This window comes from Solanum pennellii, chromosome 5 (assembly GCF_001406875.1).
Source record: "Solanum pennellii chromosome 5, SPENNV200".
NCBI lineage: Eukaryota > Viridiplantae > Streptophyta > Magnoliopsida > Solanales > Solanaceae > Solanum > Solanum pennellii.
Window position 1 is genome coordinate 2,989,053 of NC_028641.1, and position 27,837 is coordinate 3,016,889.

At 30.3% G+C, this 27,837-nt stretch overlaps 3 protein-coding genes across 4 annotated transcripts; 2 read left to right on the top strand and 1 right to left on the bottom strand.

The window, feature by feature from the left end:
* Nucleotides 1-503: 503 nt before the first annotated feature.
* On the top strand, nucleotides 504-7,258 carry LOC107020941. The gene is made up of 9 exons (XM_015221480.2): nucleotides 504-984; nucleotides 2,281-2,462; nucleotides 4,128-4,306; nucleotides 4,715-4,999; nucleotides 5,086-5,144; nucleotides 5,234-5,270; nucleotides 5,359-5,430; nucleotides 5,922-6,246; nucleotides 6,600-7,258. Exons 1-9 carry the CDS (start codon nucleotides 870-872, stop codon nucleotides 7,032-7,034), a joined length of 1,689 nt encoding a protein of 562 aa, XP_015076966.1. The 5' UTR covers nucleotides 504-869; the 3' UTR covers nucleotides 7,035-7,258.
* Nucleotides 7,259-10,437: 3,179 nt separating this feature from the next.
* On the bottom strand, nucleotides 10,438-14,043 carry LOC107018935. 2 transcript variants are annotated; one of them, XM_015219529.2, is made up of 8 exons: nucleotides 13,885-14,043; nucleotides 12,750-13,093; nucleotides 11,862-11,933; nucleotides 11,666-11,733; nucleotides 11,405-11,561; nucleotides 11,103-11,183; nucleotides 10,929-11,018; nucleotides 10,438-10,836 (listed from the first exon to the last, which is right to left on the bottom strand). In XM_015219529.2, the coding sequence occupies exons 2-8, from the start codon at nucleotides 12,990-12,992 to the stop codon at nucleotides 10,759-10,761; spliced, it is 789 nt and encodes a 262-aa protein (XP_015075015.1). In that variant the 5' UTR covers nucleotides 12,993-13,093; nucleotides 13,885-14,043; the 3' UTR covers nucleotides 10,438-10,758. The 2 variants fall into 2 exon arrangements, with proteins under 2 accessions (XP_015075015.1, XP_015075016.1); XM_015219530.1 differs by lacking the exon at nucleotides 13,885-14,043 and adding an exon at nucleotides 13,767-13,842.
* An 8,356-nt stretch (nucleotides 14,044-22,399) lies between these two features.
* On the top strand, nucleotides 22,400-27,292 carry LOC107018457 (repressor of RNA polymerase III transcription MAF1 homolog). Its single transcript, XM_015218942.2, has 11 exons — nucleotides 22,400-22,617; nucleotides 23,613-23,691; nucleotides 23,780-23,850; nucleotides 23,930-23,979; nucleotides 24,806-24,879; nucleotides 24,972-25,034; nucleotides 25,400-25,487; nucleotides 25,971-26,033; nucleotides 26,112-26,191; nucleotides 26,790-26,861; nucleotides 26,954-27,292. The coding sequence occupies exons 2-11, from the start codon at nucleotides 23,660-23,662 to the stop codon at nucleotides 27,033-27,035; spliced, it is 675 nt and encodes a 224-aa protein (XP_015074428.1). The 5' UTR covers nucleotides 22,400-22,617; nucleotides 23,613-23,659; the 3' UTR covers nucleotides 27,036-27,292.
* The last annotated feature ends 545 nt before the right edge of the window (nucleotides 27,293-27,837 follow it).

The following is a 27,837-nucleotide window of genomic DNA, read 5'->3' on the forward strand; positions in this document are numbered from 1 at the left end:
ACCCGAATAATTTTTTCTGACGTACAATTTAGACTTTATAATCACCATTTTAGAAATTAAAGGAAAAAAAGAGTAAATTAATTTACTTAAACTTAATGATACATCTAATAATTTATGCATTGAATGTGTTAGATCTCTACTTTAGAAGCTATACAAACAACAACAACAAATATGTACTAATCTTATACATTTTTTTCACGTTGAGAGAACCGCGTTCATATTATTAATCAAGGGGTTATATTATCGAAATAAAATAGAGTTTAATTTATCATTTTATTTCACTAAACTGAAAATATCCAACACTAATTTTTAATTCTTAATCAATAATTTCTTTTCAACTTATTTTTTTATAAAATATTAATCAATGTACGATTAATTTATTAGTAAACCAAATAAAAAAGATCAAAAAAGAACAATTTTTTTTTTTATTATTTTTTGTGATCTTCAGATTCAGTTTCATATATTTTTTCCCAAAAATAATGAAAAAGAAAATCTGCTTTATTCATTTCATTCACACACAGAGTCACACACCCGCCTTTTTCACCTCTCTCCATTACCTCACCATGTGAACTTTTATTTTTTTCTCTTTTTATATAAATGTGTAGCCAAAGATGAGATCTTTGTATCTTAGTGGCTTCTCTTCTCTTTTCTCTCTGAGATTCTCTTAATTTTTTGATTTTTTTTGAAGAAATACAACTAATAATTGATATGGGGTTTCTTGTTTTTCACTGAAAGCACATGATTCTAATTGTTTTTAGTTTTTTTTAAGCAAATGCAACAAAAAATTGTGATGGGGTTTCTTGTTTTTAACTGAAAAAGCATATGATAGTGTGTTGTTGTTTCAGTGAGATTTTGGAGAGTAGCTGCAGATGAAGATGAGGGGTTATTCATTCTTTACTGCTACTCTTATTTTTGCTGTTTCCATTTGTTTCAGCTCAATTCCTGTTGATTCTTTACCAAGAGACTCTTTTAAGTCCATTTTAGGTGAGTCATTGTGATCATTTTGTAGTTTTTTTGGCTGTTTGTGTTATGGAAAAAAGGTGAATTCTTGATATGGGGTTTATCTATTTGAAGGGATTTTGACACTAATGATGATGTTATACATGCTAAAAAATATATAAAATGGTTTCTTGTAATGAGATTATTGATGATTTGAAGATTCTTAGGTGTCTGTATTATGGAAAAAGGTGAATTCTTTGATGTGGGATTTATCTAATTTGAAGGGATTTTGACACTAATGATGATGTTATACATGCTAAAAAGAAAAAAAAAGGTTTCTTGTAATGAGATTATCGATAATTTGAAGCTTCTTAGGTGTCTGTATTATGGAAAAAGGTGAATTCTTTGATGTGGGGTTTATCTAATTTGAAGGGATTTTGACGCTAGTGATGATGTTATTATATATGTTAAAAAGAAAAAATAGTTTTTTGTAATGAAATTTTTTATCATTGAGCCTTATTGGCTGTTTGTATTATGGAAAAAGGTGAATTCTTTGATATGGGGTTCTTCTATTTGAAGGGATTTTGACACTAGTGATGATGCTATGTATGGTAAAAAGAACAAAAATGGTTTCTTGTAATGAAATTTTTGATCATTGAAGCTTCTTGGTTACCTGTATTATGGGAGAAGGTCAATTCTTTGATATGAGGTTTTTCTCTGCTGGTGGTTTTGGTTCTTTTTAGAGCTATATAATGCTAAAAAGATGAAAAATTGGGTTCTTATTATGAAAATTTTGTTGTATCCCAAGTTCCTCAATTTTTGGAGTCTGAGATTTGTTTTATATTCTGTTATTGCAATTCAGATGTCATTTTCTAGTTATTTAAGGACAGTTTTATTTGGACTACATGATTTAATCTTTCTTGGTTGTTATGAAGTTTTGGTATTAATACTTTAATGGTCATTCTTTAATAACTATGCTTAATGCTTTCTTAATTTGTCTCAGGGTAATTATGGTTTTACTATGTGATTTCTGTTTAAATTGCTTTATTTGTTTATTTTTAGCAAGAATGATCACTTCTACATCTGAATTGAATATATAAGGCATTATGTTGATCTGTAAGGATTTTAATTGATTATATATGGGTAAAAAGCACACCTAAAGTATCCCCTTTTTTCGAGTTTCATACCTAAATTGTCACTATCCGTTGTTTGATACTTTTATATGTGTTTTTGACCATTAACTCAAGGTATTATTTTCTTTCTGATGCTTTCTCGATAATGGTTAAGTTAAAGTAAGGCTCTTTTGGATGATGTGGTCCTCTTTTTTGATACTTCTAACAGGTGAGGGAAATTTGGAATCATGGAAGGATGGTGTATTGCACTCTACAGATATGGCACAAGCACCAGGTGGGCATGCGAGCACACTCGTGCTGGCGGGAAACAGGACGAGGAGGCCAGACTTTCTTTCTGGTTTCCACAAATACAGAGGTGGATGGGATATTGCCAATAAACACTACTGGGCAGTAAGCACCATACTCTTGTTATGTCCATCTTTTGTAATTGATTTATCTAGGAAATGTATCGCTATGTATTTGTTTGATGATTTTGCTGTAGTTTAGGATCTCTGATGCCTACAGTTCTCACTGCTTGTTTGTGATTTATACAGTTCATCAAGTTTTTTGTCTGAGCTGCAATACCCTCTGGACTTGCACCTCAGTTTTTTTTTTTATTTTATGATTATACTTGTAACACCCCGTTCGTTTTTTGGACCAAAATAATGTTGGCGTACTTCAAGCACCTAGCGTGAACGGCGTTGGCTGATTCTCTTGTTTGGTAGATGACCTTCATGACTAAGTAACTGATTTTGAACTGGAAAATTCCGAGATAGAAACTGCAGAATATCGGGTATTGATTAGTTCACTTGAATAGTTTTCTGTGCTGAGGGATGAAAATTGCTGGTGAAAGATGGCCTAGTACTACTATGATAACATTATGTATTGTCTTCTGTTCTGCTAGCTATTTTTATTCCCAGCAGAAGAAAGGAATATGGTTGGGAAAGGGGAGGGGGAGGGTAAGAAGATGATCGTGAAGTTAGATCGGTTACTCAAAAAGCAAAGTATAGATCTTAAACATTTAAGTTGTAAGTATATTTTTGCATTTAACAAAGGATGAATTTGTGTATGATTTGGTGCAAAATCTGCATAATTGCATAGTTGTGTCTAAGAATTTGTTCCTCTTCTATTGTTTTTTTTGATATTGTGTTACCTTTTCTATATATGATGGGACGAAATAGAGCGGAATAGATATGACGGATTGATATAGCTGACCTTAACTAGTTTGAGATTGAGGTGCTGTTAATTGGTTTATCGATTAAAAGTGATTCCTCTTTAGTGTTAGGTGGCATTGGGAGGCTTTATGAGTAATCCTTTTTGTTTTTTCTCATATTGCTTCCATATCACATGGTCTTCCCAATAATAATGCTCTTTCTAAGATCTCACTTAAATAATATTCATTGGAAGTATTAAATTAATAAAACTAGGAAGACCATCAAAGATTGCAGTGTAGTGTTTCAAGATTGAGCCACTTCCCCTTGAATGGGAATCTACTCGGCATGAACTCATAATAGTCGAATTTTAATGTGAAAATCGGAAACCGAGTGGTGAACTTGAACAAATCAAAACTAGGAAGTACCTTTTCAAGAATTATTATATGGGCAATAATGTTTTTGTCTACTGTTAAAAGAAAGTGGTGTAACGAAAGATACTCCTCTTGCATTATGTGAGATCAATCCAAATTAATTGGGTTTTAGAATAGCTATCGGATCCTCGAATAATTTTTTTTCTTCCTTTTTTGAACAATTTGGCGCACAATTTCGGACTTTATAGTCATCATTTTAGAAAATAAGGAAATTATCTTAATATTTTTTTTTTGTGAATAAAAAGTAGTAAAATTAATTCGACACAACTTAATGATGCATCTAATAATTTATGCATTGGATGTGCTGCTAGATCTCTACTTTAGAAGCTGTACAAACAACAGCGAATATATATTGATTTTATACATTTTTTCACGAATATTTTTTTTCGCATATTGCCTTGAAACCTTGGGATGAGCTTGCTTTAACTGTTTAGTTGGATTTTCATTTAGAAGACAGTGATCTTACAAGGATTTTGACTTTTGTTCCACAGTCTGTTGGTTTTACAGGTGTTGCTGGTATCATACTCGCTCTGCTGTGGTTCGTTTCTTTTGGATTGGCTCTTGTAGTGCATTATTGCTGCGGATGGAATATCAATATTAGAGACGGAGACCGACATTTTTCAGAGAGAATTTGCCTGATCGTGCTTATTATCTTGACATGTGCTGCAGCGTAATAATCTAACACTCGACTTGTTGCTTGCTGTATACATGTGTTCTCTCATTTAAATTATCACGAGCCCATCCTTAAGGTTTTGCTTTTCTTGATAAAATGGATTTAATGCATCCAATTCCTCGATTGGTCAATTCTATTTGTACAAAAATAAACTTTTCTGATCTTGCAATGTTATCAACTTTAAATCACAAAAATTTATCTTGCACTATGTTTTGTTCATAAACTTAGGATATATCTTCTGCTAGATTATCAATGTGTGGCTCTATGCACTCGCCTTACACAGGACTTGTCACTATTTGGAAGTTTTAGATTAAAATGATTCTTCTTTTTTGCTTGGATTATCGAAGGACATAAATCTTGCTCATTAGAAAAACTACTGATTCATGTTTCTTATTTAACTGACAGTATCGGGTGCATTCTTCTTTCTGTTGGACAAGATGATTTTCACGGTGAAGCATTGGACACACTAAAATATGTTGTAAACCAGTCAGATTACACTGAACAGACATTGAGAAATGTAACACAATACCTGTTACTCGCAAAAACTGTAAATGTGGCCCAGATTTTCCTCCCTTCAGACGTAAAAGATGATATCGATCGCCTAAATGGAGACCTAACTTCTGCAGCAGATAAACTTGAGGAGAAAACAAATGAAAACTCAGGAAAGATACGAAGGGTCTTCAATTCTGTGTATGCCTCGAATCTAATTTGCTATTATTCTTCAGTGTTTGTTTTGCTTCAACGTATGATATTAATGTGCAAATGGCACTTTGCAGGAGGTCAGCTTTGATCACTGTTGCTGTTGTCATGCTTCTCATCTCTATTCTGGGTCTTTGTACGTATTACTAAACTGAGCTCTACTTTTACTCTCAAACTTTCATGGCTTAAACATTAATTTTGAGACTGAAATCACATTTCTTGTAGGCCTTTCTATCCTTGGCTATCAACACACAATTTACATGTAAGTTTCTCTATTCAGTGCAAAAACAATTCGACTGTCCTTTTTTTCTCAATACTCTCCGTCATCACGATCCAATGCTTTGATGCAGATTTATCATTAGCGGATGGTTGCTGGTGGCATTTACATTCGTTCTCTATGGAGTTTTTGTCATTATTAACAAGTAAGACACAATGTCTAATATGAGTATTCATGTAGTACATAAGCTTGTGTTTTCTACTATGTTGTTCAGACTCTTCAAAAATGTTTGTCCATTGGATCCTTCAAAGTAGTATAATTTGAAGGATTAGACTCGGGTGTGGAAAATTTTCGAAGGGTCTGTGCAACATGGATTTCCCATGCTTAAGTTTTCTACTCTTTTCCTGGTTCCTCGGGTCACAAAATGCTTCTTTATTCAAGTCTGTTGGTCAATAAAGTGAGACGAAAAGGTGCTTGGTGACTTCTTTACATTTGTTTAGACTAGAAGTACTACTCGGTGCCTCTGCTGACCCGTGAAATAGTCGAGATGTTCGTAAGCTATCTCAGACATAACCGTTTAAAAGAGAACTGCTGTCTTTATTCAGTCAACTATACATTACTGCAGTATTCTAGATAGTTCCAAGATTTGAACGAGTCGCTGATAGGCATGTTTCTTTTTTTTCTTCTTGGTTCCAGTGCAATTTCAGACACTTGTATGGCAATGGGAGAGTGGGTGGACAATCCTCATGCCGAAAGTGCTCTTAGCAACATCCTTCCATGTGTTGACCCAAGAACTACAAACCAGACACTATTCAAGAGCAAACAAGTCACTGTTGATCTCGTAAATATTGTCAACGGATTTATAGACACATATGCAAATTCCAATCCATCTAATCATGTCAATTCAAATTACTATAACCAGTCAGGACCTGTTATGCCACGTCTCTGCTATCCATATGACTCACAATTGCAAGATCTGCCCTGCCCGGCTGATCAAGTGTCTATGGCAAATTCTTCAACGGTAAGTGTTAATGTTTCTCTTCCCCCTCAATCACACCCTGCTATGACACATTTCCTCTTCTACTGTTGTTTTAGTTTATGTTGCTCAGACTCTTCAAAAATGTCTCGCGTGCTGCATGTGTGATCCTCATAAAGTAGTATATTTCTGGTAGATCCGACATGGGTGTAGCAACATTTTCGGATAGTCGGAGTAACATAGGTTTTAGTTGGAAGTTGACACTGGTTCTATATGCTAAAGATATTCGAGTCATTTGTCAATGAAAGTGAATCAACGTGTTCTAAATATCATGTTTAGAATTTTCGGCGTATCAGTACTTTGTAATCCAATTCTGCTGTTGTTGCAATTGTTTTCAGGTTTGGCAGAATTATACTTGCAGTGTATCCGAGGCCGGAACGTGTACTAGCATCGGTAGGCTGACACCCGATATGTACGAACAGCTAGTGGCAACGGTCAACATAAGCTACGCTCTCGAACATTATGCACCACTGCTGCTTAATCTCCAGAACTGCAATTTTGTCCGCGATACATTCAAGAACATCACAGCCAATCACTGCCCTCCATTGGAACACCATCTCCGAGTTGTTAATGCAGGGCTAGCCGTCATCTCAGTTGGAGTCATGCTAAGCCTCGCGTTGTGGATAGTATATGCAAACCGCCCCCAAAGGGAGGAAGTGTTTGCAAAGCTCTCTTCGCGTATAAAGAACAGCTGCAATGGTAAGAATGTTAGCTGCAGCAACAGTAACATTGATTTGTCATCAAGAGGCACAACTCCAAAAATTGGAGTGTAGATATAAATACTATAGAATTTCAGCATAGAAAAAAAGAGATTTATTTTGATCTCTTTATAAGCCTTTTTGTTCAATATATGGGGCAAAGCACCATTTCTAGTAGTATATGTGTATAGAATAGTACAAAATGTAATATTTTGGCATGTTTCATGTCAAAAGCTGGAAACTTTTTACTGTTCTTGTTAATGAAAAAATAACGGCTAATTTCACGTATGGTTATTAAACTTTATTTATTGTAGCGGAGTTAGAACTTTGTGTTTTTTTATTTTTTGTTATATAACGTATTGAACTTTACCAATTAGGGTTACGGTGGAGTGATAGATATCCTTTTATCTTTAATTAAAAGGTTTTAGGTTTGATCCATTTGATATAGAGTCGCCTTTGTTAGAAAGGATTTTATCCTTCAATATTAGATTTCACAGTTTAAATCTGAATTTAATCAGATTCTATTATGGATACCGAACATAGTAATGTCACTAAACTAATAGGTAGGCTTTAAATGCAATGCAAATTTAAAGACCAATTAGGCCATTATGCCCCTTTTTTATTGGTACACCTTGGTTTTATTTCCTTTTTCATTTTTTCTATCTCCATCGAAGTTCGATTAAACTGAAATTCATATTAAAATCTCACTTTTAAAAATAAAACGCTTTCTAATACAGATAACTCCATATTTAAACCTCGAATTCATCAAGAGCTTTATAATTAATGATAAAGTGTGCTACTTCATGAATAATTATCTCATTTCTTAATCTATGATATATTACTAGCGAAGAGAGTATAAATTAATATATTCGCGAAAAAATACATTTTAAAATATCGATTAAAGATTCATGTGTACTGGTCTATTTTTGGAAAACGAAAAGATCATTAAATGTCATACATGCAATTTCACACATTACTATAAGAATTCAAAAAGACGTTCTTGATTCAAGAATATTTTTTTTATATATAAAAAAAGGTAGAAATTAAAGCATTAAATTTCTCTGCTATATATAAGGGCCATTAGTATTAGTACAACAATATTAACAAACAAATATTACATTTTTTTTTTCTGGTATATTGAAGCAAAAATAAAATAAAATAATGTTTTGGTATAGTCTAGTTCCATTTGGTATTATTGCCATTGCTGTTGTAGTCACTATTAATATTGTGATTAATGTGCAACATGTTCACTATCATTCTAATAACAATAATGATGATGCTGAATCAAAGGAAGATTAGATTCGGAGTCTAACCTGATCTCTTAAAGTCGGTACAAAATTTCAGTTATTAAATATTTTTATTGGGCGATGTTTATGTCAAACTTAACACCTCAGGTATAGTCTCGTTGTGTCATTTTGACACTTTAAGGGCCATGGAAAGGCATTTGTAACTAACTTTTATGATTTTTAATGAAGTTAATTATTTTTAGTTATTGTATTTGTGGGGTTTTGGAAATGCATTTCTATATTTCCCTTCTCTAGTTATCTTCTTATTTTGATGGTGTTTGTCCTAAGCTTGAATTTTGAATTTTTATATATATATATATATATATATATATATATATATTGATTACTAATTAATGTTTATTTAAGTTATTCTGCATTGATACGGTCATAAACTAAGACGATTAAATTATAAATAAGTAAACGAACTAAAAGGCAAAGACGACAACATCTACTATATAAATATACTGGATATTCATGAAACTAATTGACCATGTGTTATACAATGTTAGTAGGTTCGGACGAACCCTTTTGCACTCCCTAACTCTACCCCTACTCATAATATTTATCTAGGCTGAATATAATTACGTTTTGATTATATACTGAACACTAAAAAATAAATTTTAAAAAATACTTAATTTTTTGAAATTTTTTTTTTCTTTCCTACAAAAACCCTATATCTTATCTTGATCCATCACATAAACCAAATAAACACATTTTATCCTTTTATTAGCCCTCAAAAAATTGATCCCACATAAATAAAACATGATAGAGGAAAGTTCCTAATTTTTCTATAATTTGTCACAAAATATATATGTTCTATTTTGCCAAGTGGCAAAGTAATCTAAATAATTCAATTATTGAAGAAATTTAGCTGCAGTTTTTTTTTTTTTTTTGGTTGGCTGCAATTTGTGTTATATCAATTGTCATCATAAAGATAATATACCAACTTAAAAGAAGACACGCAACTTCATAACATATAGGGAGTGACAAGTCCTCGTGTCACGTTCCTCCTTTTTTATTTAAACTTCGTTTATTTTTATAATTAAATATATGTTGAAATATATAGAACTTTTTACGTCTTTTATCAAAGTTTTTGATTCAAGCTTTGCGTATATATAACCAAGGCTGTATTCATAGTGCGTAAAAGTTAACAAATTACCAACTTCCAAAAAACTTTAGATAAGTAGAATTTACCTTGACGTTGTTCTAATATAGTAGAAGTGAAAATATTTTAAAGGATTGAGTACATGTTAAATGTTAATATCAAAATGATAATATTGGGGAAAATATATTAAAAAATCTTAATAAGAATCTTACGTGATACAAATCTAAATTTCAATACGAATATCGAACGCGAAAGCACGAGGGACTTGTGATAACGAATGTTTCCCTATTGATGATGATGGATTTTAGTTCCACTGTATTTTTTTCATAAACTAGAGGTCCCATTAGGTATTGAATATACATTTCGAATTTAATGATATCCTATAGAGGTCAAATATAGATTCATTGACCTTATAAAAAAATTTCGAAAAAAAATCTAGTTGATTGAGTTTAATTATTGTTTATTTAATTCAAAGAAGACGTTTTAAAATTTAAAAAAGTTTCGTATAAACTAAAAGTAAGATCTATAATTAGCTAGAATTTGTTACAGCAAGTCGATCCAATAAATAAGAAGTGAATTATTCAATAGGTTTAAAACGAAAATCGATTTATGAGAAACTAGGGCACGTAAACCCTTTTTTTTAAAATTATCAATAAAACACTAATTTACCTCTTTTTTTTTAAAAAAAAAAAACAATCATTTCTTTTTTATTTATTGGTGAATTGGGTAGGTTGCTTTTTAGAGAAAGTAAAAGAGCACTTTGAGCAAGTCAAAGTTTAAAGCTCATGAATTTAGTGGAGCACTCAAAAGTATATATATAATCGTGATGTCTAAATCAATTTATACAGTAGTTTCTCTTATTTGATTATCATTCACCAAACACATGTATAGATTAATTTTGTCGATTAAGGTTTGAACAGATAAAAAAAATATTCACGGGGTGTTTTTGCCTTTGTTTGAGTTAAAATCATGTGATTTCTTCAAAGGCATCACATATTATTTTCCTTTTAACAAAATAATGAATGTAGCATATAAGTTATAGTCAAACTGAAATATTTTAAACCATAAATCAACAACCAATACAGAATTTTGCAAGGAAAAAGACTGGATATTATCATATATTATAAAGTTTTAACTAACTTGCCACATTTTGTATTCCCATCCATGTGTTCATATTACATGGTTGAACTTTAAACTTACTATACAAAGATTTCTAACTAATACATAAACCTTGAAATCTTTTCCTTTTTATACTTCTTTTTTTTTTATATTTCTTCAATCTACATAATCTAAAACAACGCGAATGTGCTTCTCTTCGCTGTCATCCATCCTCTCTGCAGCAGATTATACGCAGCAGGACGCTGTAGCAACAGTAAAGTAAACATGAACTAACATACATCTAGTACTTTCAAGGGGCGATGATGATGGGAGGTTGATGTATCACGGGGTCAGATTCTTCATCAGACGAGGAGATAGGTAAAACAGCCTGTTTGCGAAGGATGAAAAGGTTTAGTTAGCTCAGGCATGGGGGTGGTATCAGGGAGGAACGTAAGGGGAATAGATAGTAGCTCGACTCACCTGCTGGCGTTGGCGACGGTAGCAAGAGGTCACTGCTTTCATTATGATGTAGATAGGCAGAACAATGCCAGCAATCCTCAGCAGCAGTACCTGTGTGCAAAGGGTAATGAGTAAGAACATAATCGAAAAGAACACAACAATGTGATTCCTATTTTTTCTAGTTTAGTACGTTACCATGACCAAAGGGAACGAATAGTCCTGTGCTTGATTCACTATGATGGGAAGAGTGTGTCGTAAAACCAGAAGCAGCATAAACTGTTAAAAAAGGAAACAAAAAGAAGAATCAAATTGCTGCACTTAGATTTAGAAATTGTCTAAATGGGATATCCTGCAGTGGCAGATCACATTTGTGTATCGTACTTCCTGGCACACAAGCTAGTTATTGAAGAATCTAATGCTTTCTTTTCAAAGTCTTAACTAAAATGCATTAGCGCGTGCGGGTGTGTGTGTGTGTGAGAGAGAGAGAGAGAAAGTACAATCATTGCAACTGAACGACAACACATCATGCTTCTTGATGTAGAGACGGCATAGTCATCATCATAGTCATCAGAGTTGATGAAATTACGATTACTTGAAACGACAGCTATCAGACGAGGGTTATTCAAGTCTCTTCTAACAATTCCCCAGTTTCCCCTGAGTAAAGCACCACAACACATGGTAAGAAAAAAATAATATGGGATATGGAGCAGAATATTCAATTTCCTAATAATAGCAACAAGAAAGACAAAGAAGGATACCTAAAATTCATTGGGATGCCTCCAAGTCGAAAAATCGGGGGAGGTGCCGTATAACCAGGCCTAAAAGGCTGTAATCAACACAAATACATCAGAAGGATACAATGTCAACAGTAACTGCAGAATTACGCACACGGATGGTACAGATGCACTTCTAGCCTGTAAGTTGCATAAAGAAAAACTTAGAAAAGTCACCCACCTGGTGGCATATCTCACAAATGGTATCACCCTTCTCGTTACACCACCTTTGCACACATCTCCGATGTGCATACTGAAAGAAAGCCAGGCACAACCATGAAGCAGTTGCAAAACCACATAATGAGTTAAAGATAAAAATAAAATATTAGAATAAAGTATTAGGGACACATGGAACTAGGTAGAAGAGTCTCAAGTTTGGTAGAAATAAGAAAATAACTGAATAAACAGATATCTCTAGTCAATGAAAGCCAAAAGCGCAGCAACATCACCATGGTCCAGCCCAAAAAAAGGTAGAGGGATGATGTTAAAGCATGTTCAACATCATCCATGTAAACGAAGTAAAATTTTACAACGAGGAACTAGAGGTTGCATTCATGATCTTGAGCATGATGTAAAACATTCCAATGCTTAGCTAGTATGTAGAAGTAATAATCTGTCACCAGAAAACAATAACACAATTGAGACTGAACTTGCAAACACAATTCCAAAATCTAATTGTCTCAGTATCAATAAGCTCATCATTAGACAGAACCAGTTCCTCACTGGAAACATGTGCTCGTGGAAACAAGCAACCCAATCACACACCAATTTTTGAATAGTAGGAAGACGAAAAAGCAACAGAGAATACTCAATAGGCACTAGTGCACAACTCATATATTGATTTTTAAGCATATAATAAACTTCTAACGACATAAACAAGCTCCAATAACAGAAAAATTAGAACACCGATAGATAGCATAAAACAACAATTAGGCCTCAATTTCTAGCAAATTGGCTTCGACTATATGAGTCCCCGTCCATGTCGTTCGTTTAAGCACATGTCAGTCCAATATAGATAGCATATACACGAAAAGAAAGAAAGTTAAGTTTGTAAGAAAGCTCAACAAACCTTCAAGCTACCGCAGCAAGAGCAAGGAACTTCCATATTTGAATCCACATCTTCATCTTGGCATATCCTGCATTCGACCATCTTCCTAGGACTCAGAGGATCAGAATCCTGGGAAGAGCAATCAGTTACCGAGCTATTCATTATCGATGATGGTTGCAGTTTCGGGTCTCTACTTTGAATTGCAGCCTCCAAACTGGATTCAGTTAGCAACCGATCAACCAGAAACACAAAGTGATCTCCCATTCTTATGTAACCAATATCAGCTAAAAACCACTTTTTTTTATTATTTTTTGATGTAACAGGGACAGTGATGCCTTAAACAATCAGCTTTCCACCAGAATTTCCTGAAAACAGAAAATAACAGCACACAAGTTGCATTAGACCATAAAAGTTGTTTCAATCTGAATTATTAAAACACCAGCCAATTATACAAAAGTGAAAGAGTAATAAAGTCATAAAGGCATAAAACTCAATTGGTAAAATTCCCAACTACAAAACTACACCTAAAAAAAAACATAAGGTTTGAAATAAAGGACATACAACTTTAATTCAAAAAAAGAAAAAGCATGATAAATTTAAATCAAGGACAAAACAAGAGCTTGCATCAAGAACCTTCCTAAGAAAAACAAAAAAACAACCAACATAATCCAAGAAAAGTATCAAAACCAAGAAAAACCAGAAAGAACCATGCAAATAACAACAAATGGTATCAAAAAAGATTGAAACTTGACAACCCCAGATGGCAAAAACTGATCTTTAAAACAAATTTCAAGCAAAAACAGAAGTAACATGCAAATAACAACCAAAGGGGTATCAAAAAAGATTGAAACTTAAGAACCCCAGATACCAAAAAATGATCATTACAACAAGTTTCAAGCAAAAATAGGAAGTACCATGCAAATAACAAAAATGGTATCAAAAAAAGATTGAAACTTGACAACCCCAAATGACAAAAAGTTCACTTTTTGAACAAATTTCAAGCTATTAACACACAAACATTAAAAAAGAAAAAAATACCCAGATGCCAAAAAGTGATCTTTAATATGAATTCAAAGCTATAACACAACAAACACAACAAACATGATGAAAAAATAGAGAATTTAATGGAATATACTGAGAAAAAAAAGAGACTTACAAGAAGGGGATCGGATATCTACAAGCTAAGAAAGGTTCTTTTCTTTTTCTAAATCTTAAAAAAAGATCTCTCTTTTAGAATGAAGCAAAGAGATTGAGTGTCTTTGTTTGTTTAAACACTCAAAATTTTTCAAAGAATCAAAATGAAAAATAGAGTTTAATAATAAAAATACATGATATAAAGCATATTTATAGTCTCATTATAAGATCAAGAATTTAATTTGAAACAAAAAGGTCAAGTTTTTGAATTAAATGATTTTAAAATAAATTAATGAATAAAATAATGAACAGTATCTTTTCAGGTTTCGAGCCATTCAAAACGTGTCTTTCTTCCCTTTGTTTCTCTTACATATTAATCATAATTTTTTTTTATAAAATTTCAAAATTTGAAATACATAAAATAATAATTATGAAATTAAAAAAAAATTATTAATAATTTAGAGTGAAAATTATTTTAATAATCAAATTCCTAAAATAAATTGAACTTTGAAAAAATTATACTAAACAATTTTATATTTAAATAATTTGTAATAATAATAATAATAATATTTTAAGGGAAAAGAAATTCATAGTCAAGAAGACATTAAAATCAAATAAATAATATAGTTTTTTTGTGATATGATTAGTCTAACTTCATTAATGCTTGTAACAAGTTATATTTTACTTTATTTTTAGTTCAAAATTTCATTAAATTCAGAATTTATTTTTATGACTTGTGTAACTTACTTCTATAATGATATAATAACATTTGAAATTTATAATAAAGTATTTATATATGTTTAGTGATACTTTTTATTTATATAATTATAAATAATTTGAGTAAAAATTAATGAATTTTATGTGAATTCTTGACTATCTAGATCTACCCTTTATTATGAAATTTTTATAAATTAGGTACTATTATTATCAGTCAATTTTAATTAATAATAGAGTAGTATATACGTTATTACTGCATTAAGTAGTGTAAGAATGTTAATTTGTTTAGTAGTATAAGACTAATTAATGAATGATGAGTTCATTAAATAAAGAAGTTGAAATAATTTCCGTTTATTTTCAGTTTAAAAACTTATAATTAATGTAACTTCATCCCTAATAATTCATTAATGTAGTAATTACAAATCGTGTACTCTACTACCTTGATTGTGTTAAATTATATGAAAAGTTTTTTATTTTTAAAAAATAAATTTCTAAGTCTATTTCGTAAATAATAATTTTAAAAATTTTCTAATTTTATAATGAGTAAAATTAAAAAACGATCCAACAAATATGAAAAAAAAATATTTGGAATGAAAATCACATGAGAATGCATGTCATTTTCATTTATTTTTTTGGTTGAGATAATGGATGCAAAATTTATTTTCCCATGTTTATAAGTCAAGGTTTGGAGTCACATATTAATTTTTAAAAAATAATGAAATAATTTATTTTTTTTTTGTATTGATGTTTGTTTTACAATTTATTCATTAATTTTAGTATGAAATATATAATTTGACACTTTAAACTGATTTAATGAAGTTGAAATAGTCTCCATTTTTTCAGTTACAAAATGTATATGATTAATGCAACTCATCCCCCTAATAATAGTTTCATTAATGTAGTGATAAGTCACAGATTATACCTTGACTAAAATAAATTAGATGAGAAGTTTTTCTTTATGAAATAAATTTACACTCTTTTCGAAATTTGTTTTGTAATGAGAATTTTTAAAATATCTAATTTTATATTTTCGTTGAATTTGTTCGCTTTTACTTGTCATGTTTCATTTTCGAGAGTTAGATTAACTGACTTTGATTAACATTTTAAATTAATTCTTTTTTTAAAAATCATATTGGTATGAGAAGAACTGCAACTTATGCAGCTTTTTATAATGATTTATACACATTTAAATTATAATCATATAATATATTGAACTACGGAAATTAAGGTGTTTATAATTTCTCCGCAGGGGCCTTCCCCAAACCTTAACTCCTAGAGACCTTTACACTTTGTTTGGATCATTGTTACCCACTGTTTCATAATGTATTGTATTGTATTGTACTCTATTGTACTGTATTGTATAGTAGATACAATGTTTGGTTAGATTGTATTGTTTGTTGTTGTTTAGTAAAATTTTAATTGTTTGGTTTGATTGTATCGTACTGTATTATAATTTATAAATTTACTTAAATATCCTTAATTATTTTAGGGTAGGAGGTTTGACTAGATTTAAATAATTAAGGTAAAGAGTAAAATAGTATTTTAAAATATTATGTAAAGATATAATTGAAAAAAGAAATTAAGCAACAATGGGAACACACCAAATTGGTTGTTCCATAAGGGGTTTCCATTGTTACATAGCAACGAAATTTAACAATACAGTATAATACATTTTAAGTAACAATCAGAACAAAACATTGTAGGTAGTAACAATACAATATAATAGAATGAATAACAATAATCCAAACACACTGTTAATGTCACTCTATAGAAGTGTACATAAAATTTTCACCTCTTATAATTCTTCGTTTAATTTGTTTGAACTCATTGAATTCTTTTCAGTCTTACATTCGAGAGTTCTTCTTCTTTCACTATGATCCGCCTAGAAAATAACTATAATCTTTAGATTATGTCATAACTGTATTTCAGACTGAACACAAAATAAACAAAAAGTGTTGGTGGATTTATGATATTAATAAAATAAAAAATTTAAAAAAAAACATGCAAATATATTCATAAAAGATATGAAATGAAGATCACACGATGATGCATGCCATTTTCATTTCATTTTTTTTCGGTTGAAATAATGCATGCAAATTTTATTTCTCATGTTATGTGTACATTCTTTTACTATAAAGTTTAAAATGTTATATGCCAGCTACATTAGGTTAAAGTTTTAGGTTCGAAATATTGATATTAAAAATCTGCCAAGGCTTATATTTCATTTAAATAGCCTTATATCGAATGAATTTGAATTAGTTAAACTTTCATTACACACAAGTGATGTCACAATATAATTTGAATTAGGATTCAATATTTATATATATATAAAATAAATTTTTAAGCAAATTTTATAAAGTTTGAATCAAAATTATTGCATTTTCACTCATCCGAACTCATAATAATACTCAGTTTAGCTTTTCTTCTGTCAATACAAATATCAGATATTGAACGAAAAAAATTCGGATCGATCCATATATTAAGTAATTCACTATTTGGTTTATTATATTTTTGTTTCAATAAAGTTAATTAAACTGATTTGATATATCAGATATATATTTTTTATTTATATAATAAGATAAGATAGAATCCAAATATCACAATCTTGAAAGGTAAGCAAGCCGATTGTCTTGACTAAGAAGCGTAGATTATTAGTTTCTATTTTATTATAAGTAAAATTGAACAAAAATTTACAAATAACAAATATTCAAATATATTAATCCTTTCGTTTTAATTTATATGTCTTTTTTTTTTAATTTTTTATATATAACATATATAAAATCATAAAATCAAAATAATTTTGATATATTCTATGTATCTTTAATTTCAGATTATACAATTTTAAAATTCTTTTATACTTTCTTAAATTCCGATCCATTTTATACGCATAGATGGTAGCTAATAGATTTTTAAATAATTCATAGTATTTCTATAGTTGACAACACATATATTAATTAAGAAAACACGTTGAAACTCTTTCATTGTAAGTCTACTTTAAAATGTGCATTATCCTCTTTGGATAATAATTTTTGTTAATTTATTAATAATTAGGGCAATAATAATAATATAATAAAAGTTGGATTATTTTTTTAGCAAGTTGATTAATTATTTTTTAAACAATATATATGCTATACCTACATACATAACGGAGAAGTTCTAGTTTCTGTACAATTATTTTACATTAATTTGACTTTCTAAGTGATTGAAGGAATATTAAGTATTTATTTTGTCACAAAAATAAAACATATATTATCTTGAGATGATTAAATTTAGAAGTTTATTTTAATCGTTGGCGAATGATGTTGTAATGAATTATGAGAGGCTAGAGTTTAAATTACATAGAGAAGCAACAATAAATAAACGATATAAGTACTCTTGATGTGATGTAAGTGAAACGATATTAATAGTAATCAGAAATATAATATATCATCGAAATAGAAGAGGAAAAAATAAAATAAAATACTAAAAAGTCTTCTTAATTTGTTATTTCAATATTTTGAATCTACAAATATATAACTTAATAGGATGATTTAGTTTATGACGAAAAGAAAGTGATATAAGAATTACGAAATAACATAAATAATAGTTTTAGTATAATATTTACACTATTAATAATTTATGTATGAAATTTTTTATAAAATAATAATTTAAGTGTGTTTTTTTATATTTATTTCTATTACATAAATATAAAATTTGGATCAAAATTCTTAAAATTTTCCGTCCATATTAAACGAATTTTTAACCAAATTAAGTCATTATATAAAACAATTTACCAAAGTAATACATTTTTCTAAAATTTTACAAAACTAGTATAAACGTATTTCACGGTAACGTTTTAGGGTATATTTTATTTTTTAAAAACTAACAGCATTAGGTTGATATACGTTACTGTAAGTAACGTTTTACTCCTAAAACGTTATTTTCAGTAACGTTGTAACGTTTTAGGAGTAAAATGTTACTGTGAGTAACGTATATCAATCTAACGCCATCAACTTTTAAAAAATAAAATATATCCTAAAACGTTACTGTGGAATACGTTTATACTAGTTTTGTAAAATTTAAAAAAAACATATTATTTTGATGAATAGTTTTATATAATGGTTTTGTTTGGTTAAAACCTCATATTAAACAGCACCACAATTAGTTAATTAAATGAATAGCACACAAATTTAAAATATGAACTTGGTAAATAATTATCTTACAAACTAAATATTAAAGCCAAATTGTGGAAGAATGTTGATGTGGTTTAAAATTAGGATGCTTTTTTTTTCTTCATAAATGTACCAATTTGGTTAGTTGGCTAACTTTTGGGGTGTTCTTTGTAATTATCCAATTTATTAAATGATTTGAGAAAGAAAAAATAAAATAATAAAATGAAATTTAAGTATTAACTTTAAAGTCATAATTCTTTCATTGGTTTGGTTGGTAACCTTCCCAAACCAATAAGTAACTTCAAATTATATACTCATGCAAGAAGTCAACTCCATCATGCTTCCCTCATGGATATATATTGTTATTCTTCTTTTTTCTAGTGAACTCGGAACGGAGGTAGATTCAGAATTTAAAATATATATGTATACAATATTTAACGATTTTAAATTAATGTATATAATGTTACTAAAAAGCTGAAAATTCGAATGAATGTTTTTGTTAGAAATTTGGGGCTTTTGATGGAGATTCCATGTCTTCGCCGAGCGTTATTTTGGATTGATTTTAATGAAAATTGATTTTTGTCGAAAATTGTTCAAATAAGTGTTTTTTAGGGATCTCGACAAAAAAGTTTTTTTTTTATAGATATTTAAATTACTGAATATGTTTATACATATATTATAATGTAAGCAAAAATTATTGAAAGTACGTGAATGAGGTTTATCGTTCCCCCCTCCAAAGTGGATTAATTAGTTTTAAATCTAACAACATGATTTGTGATGTAGTAGTGAGTCTGCTTCACTTCAAATCATAAATCTCGAATTCAAGCGTTAGATTATGGAGAAAATCATATTAGAAGTGCACCCTCGAATGAACTTTTTTTTGTTGTACATGAACTAAATTTAATCGAGACACTGAAAAATAATAATTTAAATTTGTGCAAATTAAAAGAAAGTCTCAATTCATTATTAAAGTTGAGTGGAATATTTTCTGAATAAAAGTACTTTAAATATTAATCGTGAAATCAGCCTATCAAATTATAAGGTAATGTTAGGTCAACATGTATAAGATTTGGTCCTTCAAATAATTAATTAATTAATTTCTAAGAATGATCATTTAATTTATTTTCAAGGCCTATGATTTTTCTTAAAAGTCTTTGAAATGAGCAATTAAATTCCTCAAGTTCTCTTCTATTCTTTCTTTTTCTCTTTTCTTTTATAAAATTAATTTTTGCATCAAAATAAAATTATTAAAAGGAATTTGGTAAACCAACCATTCTAGAAATGGAATTACAAGAGAAATTTGACATTAAAGCAAAAATAATAAAAAAAATAAATAAAATTGTTGGGTCATGAAAGAAAATTAGCTACATCACTACAAAAAGATAGAAATTAGCGATATCAATCCTATTTAACGACGAATTATCAAAAAAATCATGTTAGTTATAGACTATTTAGCGTCAACGAATTTCATTGCTATTCGTTTTTTTTTCTTTTTTAGAAACATATTAGGTGTGGTTGACCAACTAGTTTTTTTAGGACATTTAGGTATGTATTTAGTTGCATGCAAGAATCTTAGGAGTCATAATCCTAACAATAAAATAATGATATAGGTATTATTTTGATTTTAGTACTTTTTTTTTAATTATTATTATTATCAAATCGAAAATTCTATCAGAATAAATTTACTTATATTATCGATCTTTAATTTAAATAGAAAAATTTAAAATAACTTTATTTCATTCAAACTCATTTATGAAATTATATATAAAATATCGATATTATTGTTTGTCGTAAATCAAGTCAAATCAATAGCTATAAAGACACGTATTGGGTGTTATGTGTATAGTTTCTCTTGATTCTAATACTTTTTAATAAATTATTGATTTTAATATTAAAAATAAAAAATTAGTCAACATAAACTATACGTTCATTAGATCATCTAATTCCACGTATTCTTTTGTTTTTTTATTTAATTCTTATTCTTTGGTTTTCTAGGGCCTTTATGTTTCCACGTGGAGAATTGGAAAATGGACCTTGAGTGCATGGTCCAAATTTAATTAGCAAAGCACTCTGCTGCGACGAATAGCCAATTTATTTTTTATTGTATTCATCACGATTCTTAAAGTTTGTGCTCGAACGTATCCACCACCTTCTTATTTGAATCAACATCGAATACATATTTGATTGAAGTTTAAAATATGATCGAAATTTTGCCATATGCGAGTAATTTTTTTAAAAAAATGTCAAATTTTAAAAAAGCGATTGAAATCAGTCATACATCACGCTTAAATTCAAGTGAAAATGATAAGATTCAACCATATGTGACTGAAATTCAGACATAGTTATACTTATATGTGTCTAAATTTTAAACTTAACTTCAAACATGCTATGAGTTACAATTTAAACCTAACTTAAATGATGGTTCTAAATGGGCTATCTTTGTAATTGTTACTTCACATGGAACCATACATGATACAGGCCCATACTGGCCCATCCCAATATACAAAATCTTGGGCTTTGGCCCATCCAATACACAAAAACTTGGGCTTTTGGCCCATCTATGGCACCTCACTTTTAATTGATCACCCACCCCACCCCACCCCAACAATTGTGTGTCAAAATGTTTATAATTTGAACAAGTTTATGATGGGTAAACATTATAATATCACATTGAATATGACTATATGAATTCTGAATCAACAAGACATATTATTTTCTATTATTTACTTCGAGTCTAATAGAAAGTCATCTTTTCGACATTCTCTTCATTTCTAGAAATATAACTGTAAACATCAAATCGTTCTCATCTTCTTACTCGAAAAACTAAAATAGTTTCGTAAACTAATACTCCCTTCGTCCGGTTTTGTTTCTCATGATTTCTATTTTTAGAGTTAAACTATAAAAATTTTGACTAATATTTTAAGATGTACTTTTTCATCATATTAATATGCTTGTAATTTATAGTACTTTTCAAATAGTTTTAGAAATATCTAATTTTTTTGTTTAAAATATCAAATTAATGTGATATAATTTACCTTTGAAAATTAGTTAAATCGACTTTTGATAAGCGCAACATGACAAACAATTTCGAACGGAGGAAATAAATACTAATAATAAATACTTCAAAACGACATAAAAAATATGCGCTGCAACGAAATGAAAATTTCAAATTAAAGAGAATTAAAAGAAACCATAGATAAGATTGTTAGAAATAATGAAGGTTAATAAATCCATTTACGTTACTTTTAAATTTGAAAAGAGGGAATTGTACTTGGGTTTTGTTATTGTAATATATGAATAAACACATAAATTTGAAAATTTAAATCAATTTTTAAATAGTATTCTCATAACATTAAAATAATCGTACTTCAATATAATTTCACGTGATTAAAATTTTAAACGATAAAATTCATCACTAATACTTACATAAATTTACATTAATTTATATCGACCTTACTTTGTAAATAACATTATTAAATAAAATAATCATATATATCAATGTTCTAAAATATTCTCAATTAACTTTTTTTTTTTTTTTTTTAAATAAACTTTGTGAATGTGATCTAATGGATAAGGTTGAACCTCTGTAGAGATCCACAGGATTGAAATACCAAACTATAACGGAAAACGACAAAATCATCAAACGTCAACCAATCAGATTATGCCAACGCAACACTGCAACAAAGTTGTCTCATCAAAATCTCACATTTTTTGAAGAAAAATTTCACCAAACTTTCAAATTTTGCACAGAATTTTCGAATATTCGAATATAAAGAGTTCATTTTCATCGTCATAAAGGAATTCCCAGAAAAAAGAAGCAATTTTTTCAATAACCCATTTGATTTCAGCTCTAAATTTCTCCTATACATCTCAGTTTGTTGAAAAGGGTATGTTTCTTTCTGAATTTAACTCTCAATTTCACTTTATTTTTCAGTTTGTTGAAAAGGGTATGTTTTTTTGTTGTGTGTTGAGCTAAGTTTCTGTTTGAATTTTCAGATTTGTTTTTTTGCTTATTTGTAAGTCAAAACTTTGTAGATCTATGGTTTTTTGTTGTGGGTTTTGGTTCTTTTCATGTTTGCATTTGTTTAGAATGTTATGTTTTGGGGGAATTGTGTTTGTGTTGAGGAAATTTTGAAGTTTTTAAAATGAACATTTTTATGTGAGCAAAAATTCATAGATTTGCTGAGATATAGAACATTATATTAGCTTATTATTCTTGCATATTCGCCCTTCGGACAAATCGATTTGTAATTATGGTTAATAATTGTTTGTTGGTCAATTATGGAGATTTGAGGAAGTTTTGAGCATTTTTAATGTTGTGTTATGAGAAGTGGAAATATTGAAGTTTGTTGGACTCCTTGAGTGAATTTTATATGAGCAAAATTTCATAGATTTGTTGAGATATAAAACAACATATTAGTTTATTATGCTGGTATGTTGATCCTTAGACTAAATTGATGTGTAATTGTTGGTTGGTTAATTGAGGAGATTTGAAGAGCTCATTGTGCTCCCCATTCGTGGGATTATGGAGATTTTGAAGTTTGTTATGCGTAGTTTCTTTACTCGGATGTGTATTAATATCTGTTGCTATATCTGAATTGCACATTTATGCCCTTCAACTTTGGGTGACACTCAAAAGAAAAAGATAGTAAGATACTATGGTCCTAAATTTATGAATTGGAAGAATCATGCCTATCGACAAAGACTATATTAATTTGCTATGAATGTGGTAAATCTGATATATTCTGTTTATTCTTGTTGGAGTTTGATGTGTTCTTATTTGGATTTTGACATGGTATAAGATCTGAATATGATTTTTTGTGACAGTTAATTGGTGTTGGGGTTTATAATTTATGATCCTGAAGTTTTGTTTTTCTGTTAGGACCTCTGGTATCATCATTGGGCTAAACTTCTGCATTGTTATCAATCATGAAGTACCTGGAATATACCCCTCTTGATCGGTAAGCTTCGACATATAATGACATTCAAATAAGTACAGAAGAGTTTTTGTTGTTTGGTTGCAATAAATTTTTTTATTTGCACGTACAGGATAAATGATTTTCTGAGTCATGTGAATCTTGGAGAGCGAACCATTAAAGGATGTCTCGAAGCGTACTCTTGTAAGTGCTTCTAATGATCTCCAAGTAGAAATTGCGCTTGCATCTGGAAAATCTCATGATGTTTACTTTTGCTTGTTAGGTAAACACACTGGAACAGACAAGAAATTATCGCTTAGCTTGGAGAATGAGGTAACTTCGATTCATGAATATGTTATCTATCATGTGGTCTTTTACTCTTTACTGTGGGTAGGTAGAGCAATCATTGTGCAACACTTCATTTCTCTACTATTTTCAACAATATGGAGCTCGTTTTGCATGAAAGGTTGATTGGTGAATGAAAATTACAAGTTTTTGTTAACATCATCAAATTTTTTGTATAATTGAAATCACATGTATTGAAGTATAAAACAAAAGGCTTCTTCTACTATCAAGCGCTCACCCAGGGAAGACAGGGGGATTATGCATCCTCAGGGAGGTCCATATGTGTGTCTTGCATTATTTTTATTAGAAAATAGAGATGCTATTTTTTTTAAAAACACTTGCGTCCAGACTAGCTTGCACTCTGCTTGACTATTCAGTGAGTATCTGCTAACTCTTACAAGCATAGGTACGTGGTGGTTCTGCACAATAAAGCTTAGCAAATAGGAAGTAGTAGTCCTTCTGTCCTGCATAATTAGCAATTCAACTTTAATGGAAGAGCTTTGACACAAGAAGCATTATATTGTGCTAATCACGATGTTCGCTTTACATCTTGTTTTCGGTCAGAAAGATAAATAAATTTACACCTTTCTCCCAAATATGTAGAAACTGAATCTCACTATTTTCAATCCTGAGTAGCTTTTTTATGCTCATTATTGTATATTTATTGACTGCATCCTCCCCCGTGTTGTTGAAACTTCATTTATTTCTGCAACTTCGGTTGTTTATGACAGTCGTTCAATTTCTTCTTGTTTCCGTAGGAGTAGCTAATAAAGTTTCTTCTTCCGGGAGATCTTAAAGTAACTTTTGGTTGCAGATTTTTGATTATCTTGGAAAATCTTCAGATGCTGATTCTTCTTCACCTGTTGAATATCTAATGTGTAGATCCAGGTGGTGAATCCAGACCTATGGCTGGAGTTTTACGTCTGAAACGAGTTTGTATTGTTTCATAATGCATTTTTTTTTCTAATTTTTTGTTCCAGCCGGAAAACGTTGATATATCTACTCCTTTCTCTCTATCACATGTATCCAGATTATGACTTCAGGTAAGTCTCTAACTTATGGTGTATAAATAATGTTTTTATATTTGTATTTACTCAAAAAGTAAAAGCACATCCTCTTGTATTTGTAGTATAAGCTGACTGGGTGGATTATGGGTAATGCCACTGTCAGCTTCTTTGGCGACGTGGCATCCCGCTTTATAATCCTACTCTTACAGCTGTGGGAGTGTTGTCAGATGGATTGACAGACAGTTTGGATCACTGTTGCTCTTGAAGGAGCTGAGAGTTCAAGTCTCTCCATTTCCCAATACAATTCTCAAGTTGTCTTGTCTGTTGTCAGTCTTCTGGTTATGCGTGTATATGCAATTTGTCCCTGTTTTGCTTTGACTTGCCAACTTTATGGTTTACAGTGCAGTGAATGCTCACCAGTTTTTCACTGAAGAGAGCTGGGACAGTTTTAAGCAGATATTTGATGTCTACATGTTTGAGGCTTCAAAGGTTATTATATTTCCATTCTTCTGCTACTAAGCTGTGTTTGTTACAGATTATATGATGGGAACATATTGGCAATTGCCTTGGTTCTCATGTCGCCATTTCAGTTGAAATCATCTCCTACATTTGGTTTTACTTGATTACCTTGTTTTGATTAACTAGCATGTAACTAGAGGTAACTTAATCAAACAAGGTTGTGCTTAGGATCTATGCCTTTAATAGACCAAAAGATCAGATTAATTGCTTTTCGGAAAAGAATTAGATACCGTTATTTGACTGTTTCTTTCTAGTGTTTTGCAATAGCATATGTAGACCAGTCAGATGATTAGACTATTTTATCTTTTCCTTGTTTTCTTCGGAAAGGGTAGTGAGTGTATTTTATGTCGTAATGGAGATGTCATAATGTTATATTCGTTTCAAGACATAGCTAAGTTATCATAGAGAGAACTTCGAGCTTTTTGTTTAGATATTCTATGATTTGGGTTGCAGGAATGGCTTGACGCAAATGAAGGCAGTGCTCTGCTTGAAACCTTGTACAAGGCTTTAGATGAGGTGAGGTAATTTTTTATCAACATAAAAAGGAGACAAAGAGGAAACATGGTCAAGTTGCTTAACTTATTAGCAGTGCAGGTTGTAAAAGTTGCTGAATGTGAAATCTACACTTACAATCCGGAGGCAGATGCAGATCCATTTCTCGAGAAGGGAGCCATGTAAGACTTTTTATATGAATATATCTTCTTTATCCAATTATTTTTTTAACTGTGTCAACTTTCTGCATGAGGTCCCTATTCTTCAACTTTTTATATAAACCATCTGATTGAGGTCCTCTCCGACTACATTTTACGAAGTACCCAAAAACCATGGTCAGGTCAAGGGCAAGGCAGTTGAACTAAAACTAATAGGCTAGAGATTATTATGCAATTATTATGGATAGAAAGTATTATACTTTTTTTTTTTGCTCTCGGGCTTGATTGATGTTATTCAGACGAGTAAGTTATAGTAAAATTTACTTATTAGTACATTTACATCCACATCCAGTTTTGATTATTCCATTTGTCATATGTTTCTTTCCTTTTTCTTGAATATGATGTTTTGGCTTTCCTATTTCATCTCATTTTGCCTATATAAACTGTTTCTCTTTGTCCCGTTTGATTGGTTAAAGCTGTAGTTCATGGTCATTTTCAAATTAAAATATTGCCCAAACATCATGTGACACTTCGACTAAAAGAGCGACAAGATTTTATTTACTAGTCAAATTTCTTGTTATGAGTGGTAGTCCATTAACACAAGTCTTTGCATCTTTTCCAGATGGTCTTACCACTTTTTCTTCTACAATAGAAGATTGAAACGTGTCGTGAGTTTCCGCTTCAGCTGTGTGAGGTGATTACTCTACTCTTCCAATGTTCCAGGATGTGATATTCTACTTTTTAACCAGCATACATTTAGGTCTGATCAACTGTTGTTTATTGCAGTAACTTGGTTAGTGAAGGACACCTATTAGACGACTCAAGTTTTGATGAAGACGGAGAGATATTCGATGGTATGGACATGTGAATACAACAATTTGTTCATAGCACGTTGTTAGTGTCGTAAATCCTTGTATCGAATTAGTGGTGTACAATTTGACAGTAGGTACTGAAACTACTATATATATCGTAAATAAGCAATCATCCTTGTATCGTTTAGAGGGTTGAGGTAGCGACTGTCGCGCTGCTTCGTGATCAGTTATGTATTTTCTGTACTCTGTGATGAAGATTTTTTCAAGTTATGGTTGGCTGTTGCCCCTATTCTTATGAAGCTCTTTGTGTGTATTTCTAGTGTCCTGCATTGGTCAAGTTGAATTTCGAAATTTGATAGACAAAAGTGTTTAATAATTTCATTCTTCTGGTTTACTATCTAAAGTTTTATTGACAAGTTCTTTTGATTTAGTTTCACTTTTTCATCAGCAATTTTTAGGTTACACTATTTTTTGCCAGTGTTTTATATAACCTTCATACATATGTTATCTTTACAATAATGCTCCATAATAATTAAAGGAAAATTATGTTGATAGCATTTGATTTCCATTATTTTTAAACTTTAATTTGCTTAGTTGCATAGTGACTATCAGTAAATGTATGATCAATAATGTATCGTATTATATTATGTATCATTTTATAATATATTATATTGTATTGTATGTATATTGTTTTACTGTAGGATGTGAGCAGTAAAACAATATACATACCATACAATACGATACATTATGAAATGATACGTAATAACTATCCAAATAATGTGTAAAGACTCAGTAGCATACGACTGTTCACATTGGTTTGGATCATTTTAAGTATTTATTAAAATAGATCAGAGTGTA

Coding starts and splice junctions, on each gene's coding strand:
- LOC107020941 (XM_015221480.2), top strand. CDS start 870: ATGAAGATGAGGGGTTATTCATTCTTTACTGCTACTCTTATTTTTGCT. Junction 985..2,280: donor CTCTTTTAAGTCCATTTTAG/GTGAGTCATTGT, acceptor TACTTCTAACAG/GTGAGGGAAATTTGGAATCA. Junction 4,307..4,714: donor ATCTTGACATGTGCTGCAGC/GTAATAATCTAA, acceptor TTTAACTGACAG/TATCGGGTGCATTCTTCTTT.
- LOC107018935 (XM_015219529.2), bottom strand. CDS start 12,992: ATGGGAGATCACTTTGTGTTTCTGGTTGATCGGTTGCTAACTGAATCC. Junction 11,734..11,861: donor TTTGTGAGATATGCCACCAG/GTGGGTGACTTT, acceptor TGTTGATTACAG/CCTTTTAGGCCTGGTTATAC. Junction 11,562..11,665: donor GGCATCCCAATGAATTTTAG/GTATCCTTCTTT, acceptor TGCTTTACTCAG/GGGAAACTGGGGAATTGTTA.
- LOC107018457 (XM_015218942.2), top strand. CDS start 23,660: ATGAAGTACCTGGAATATACCCCTCTTGATCG. Junction 23,851..23,929: donor ATGTCTCGAAGCGTACTCTT/GTAAGTGCTTCT, acceptor TTTGCTTGTTAG/GTAAACACACTGGAACAGAC. Junction 25,488..25,970: donor ACATGTTTGAGGCTTCAAAG/GTTATTATATTT, acceptor TTTGGGTTGCAG/GAATGGCTTGACGCAAATGA.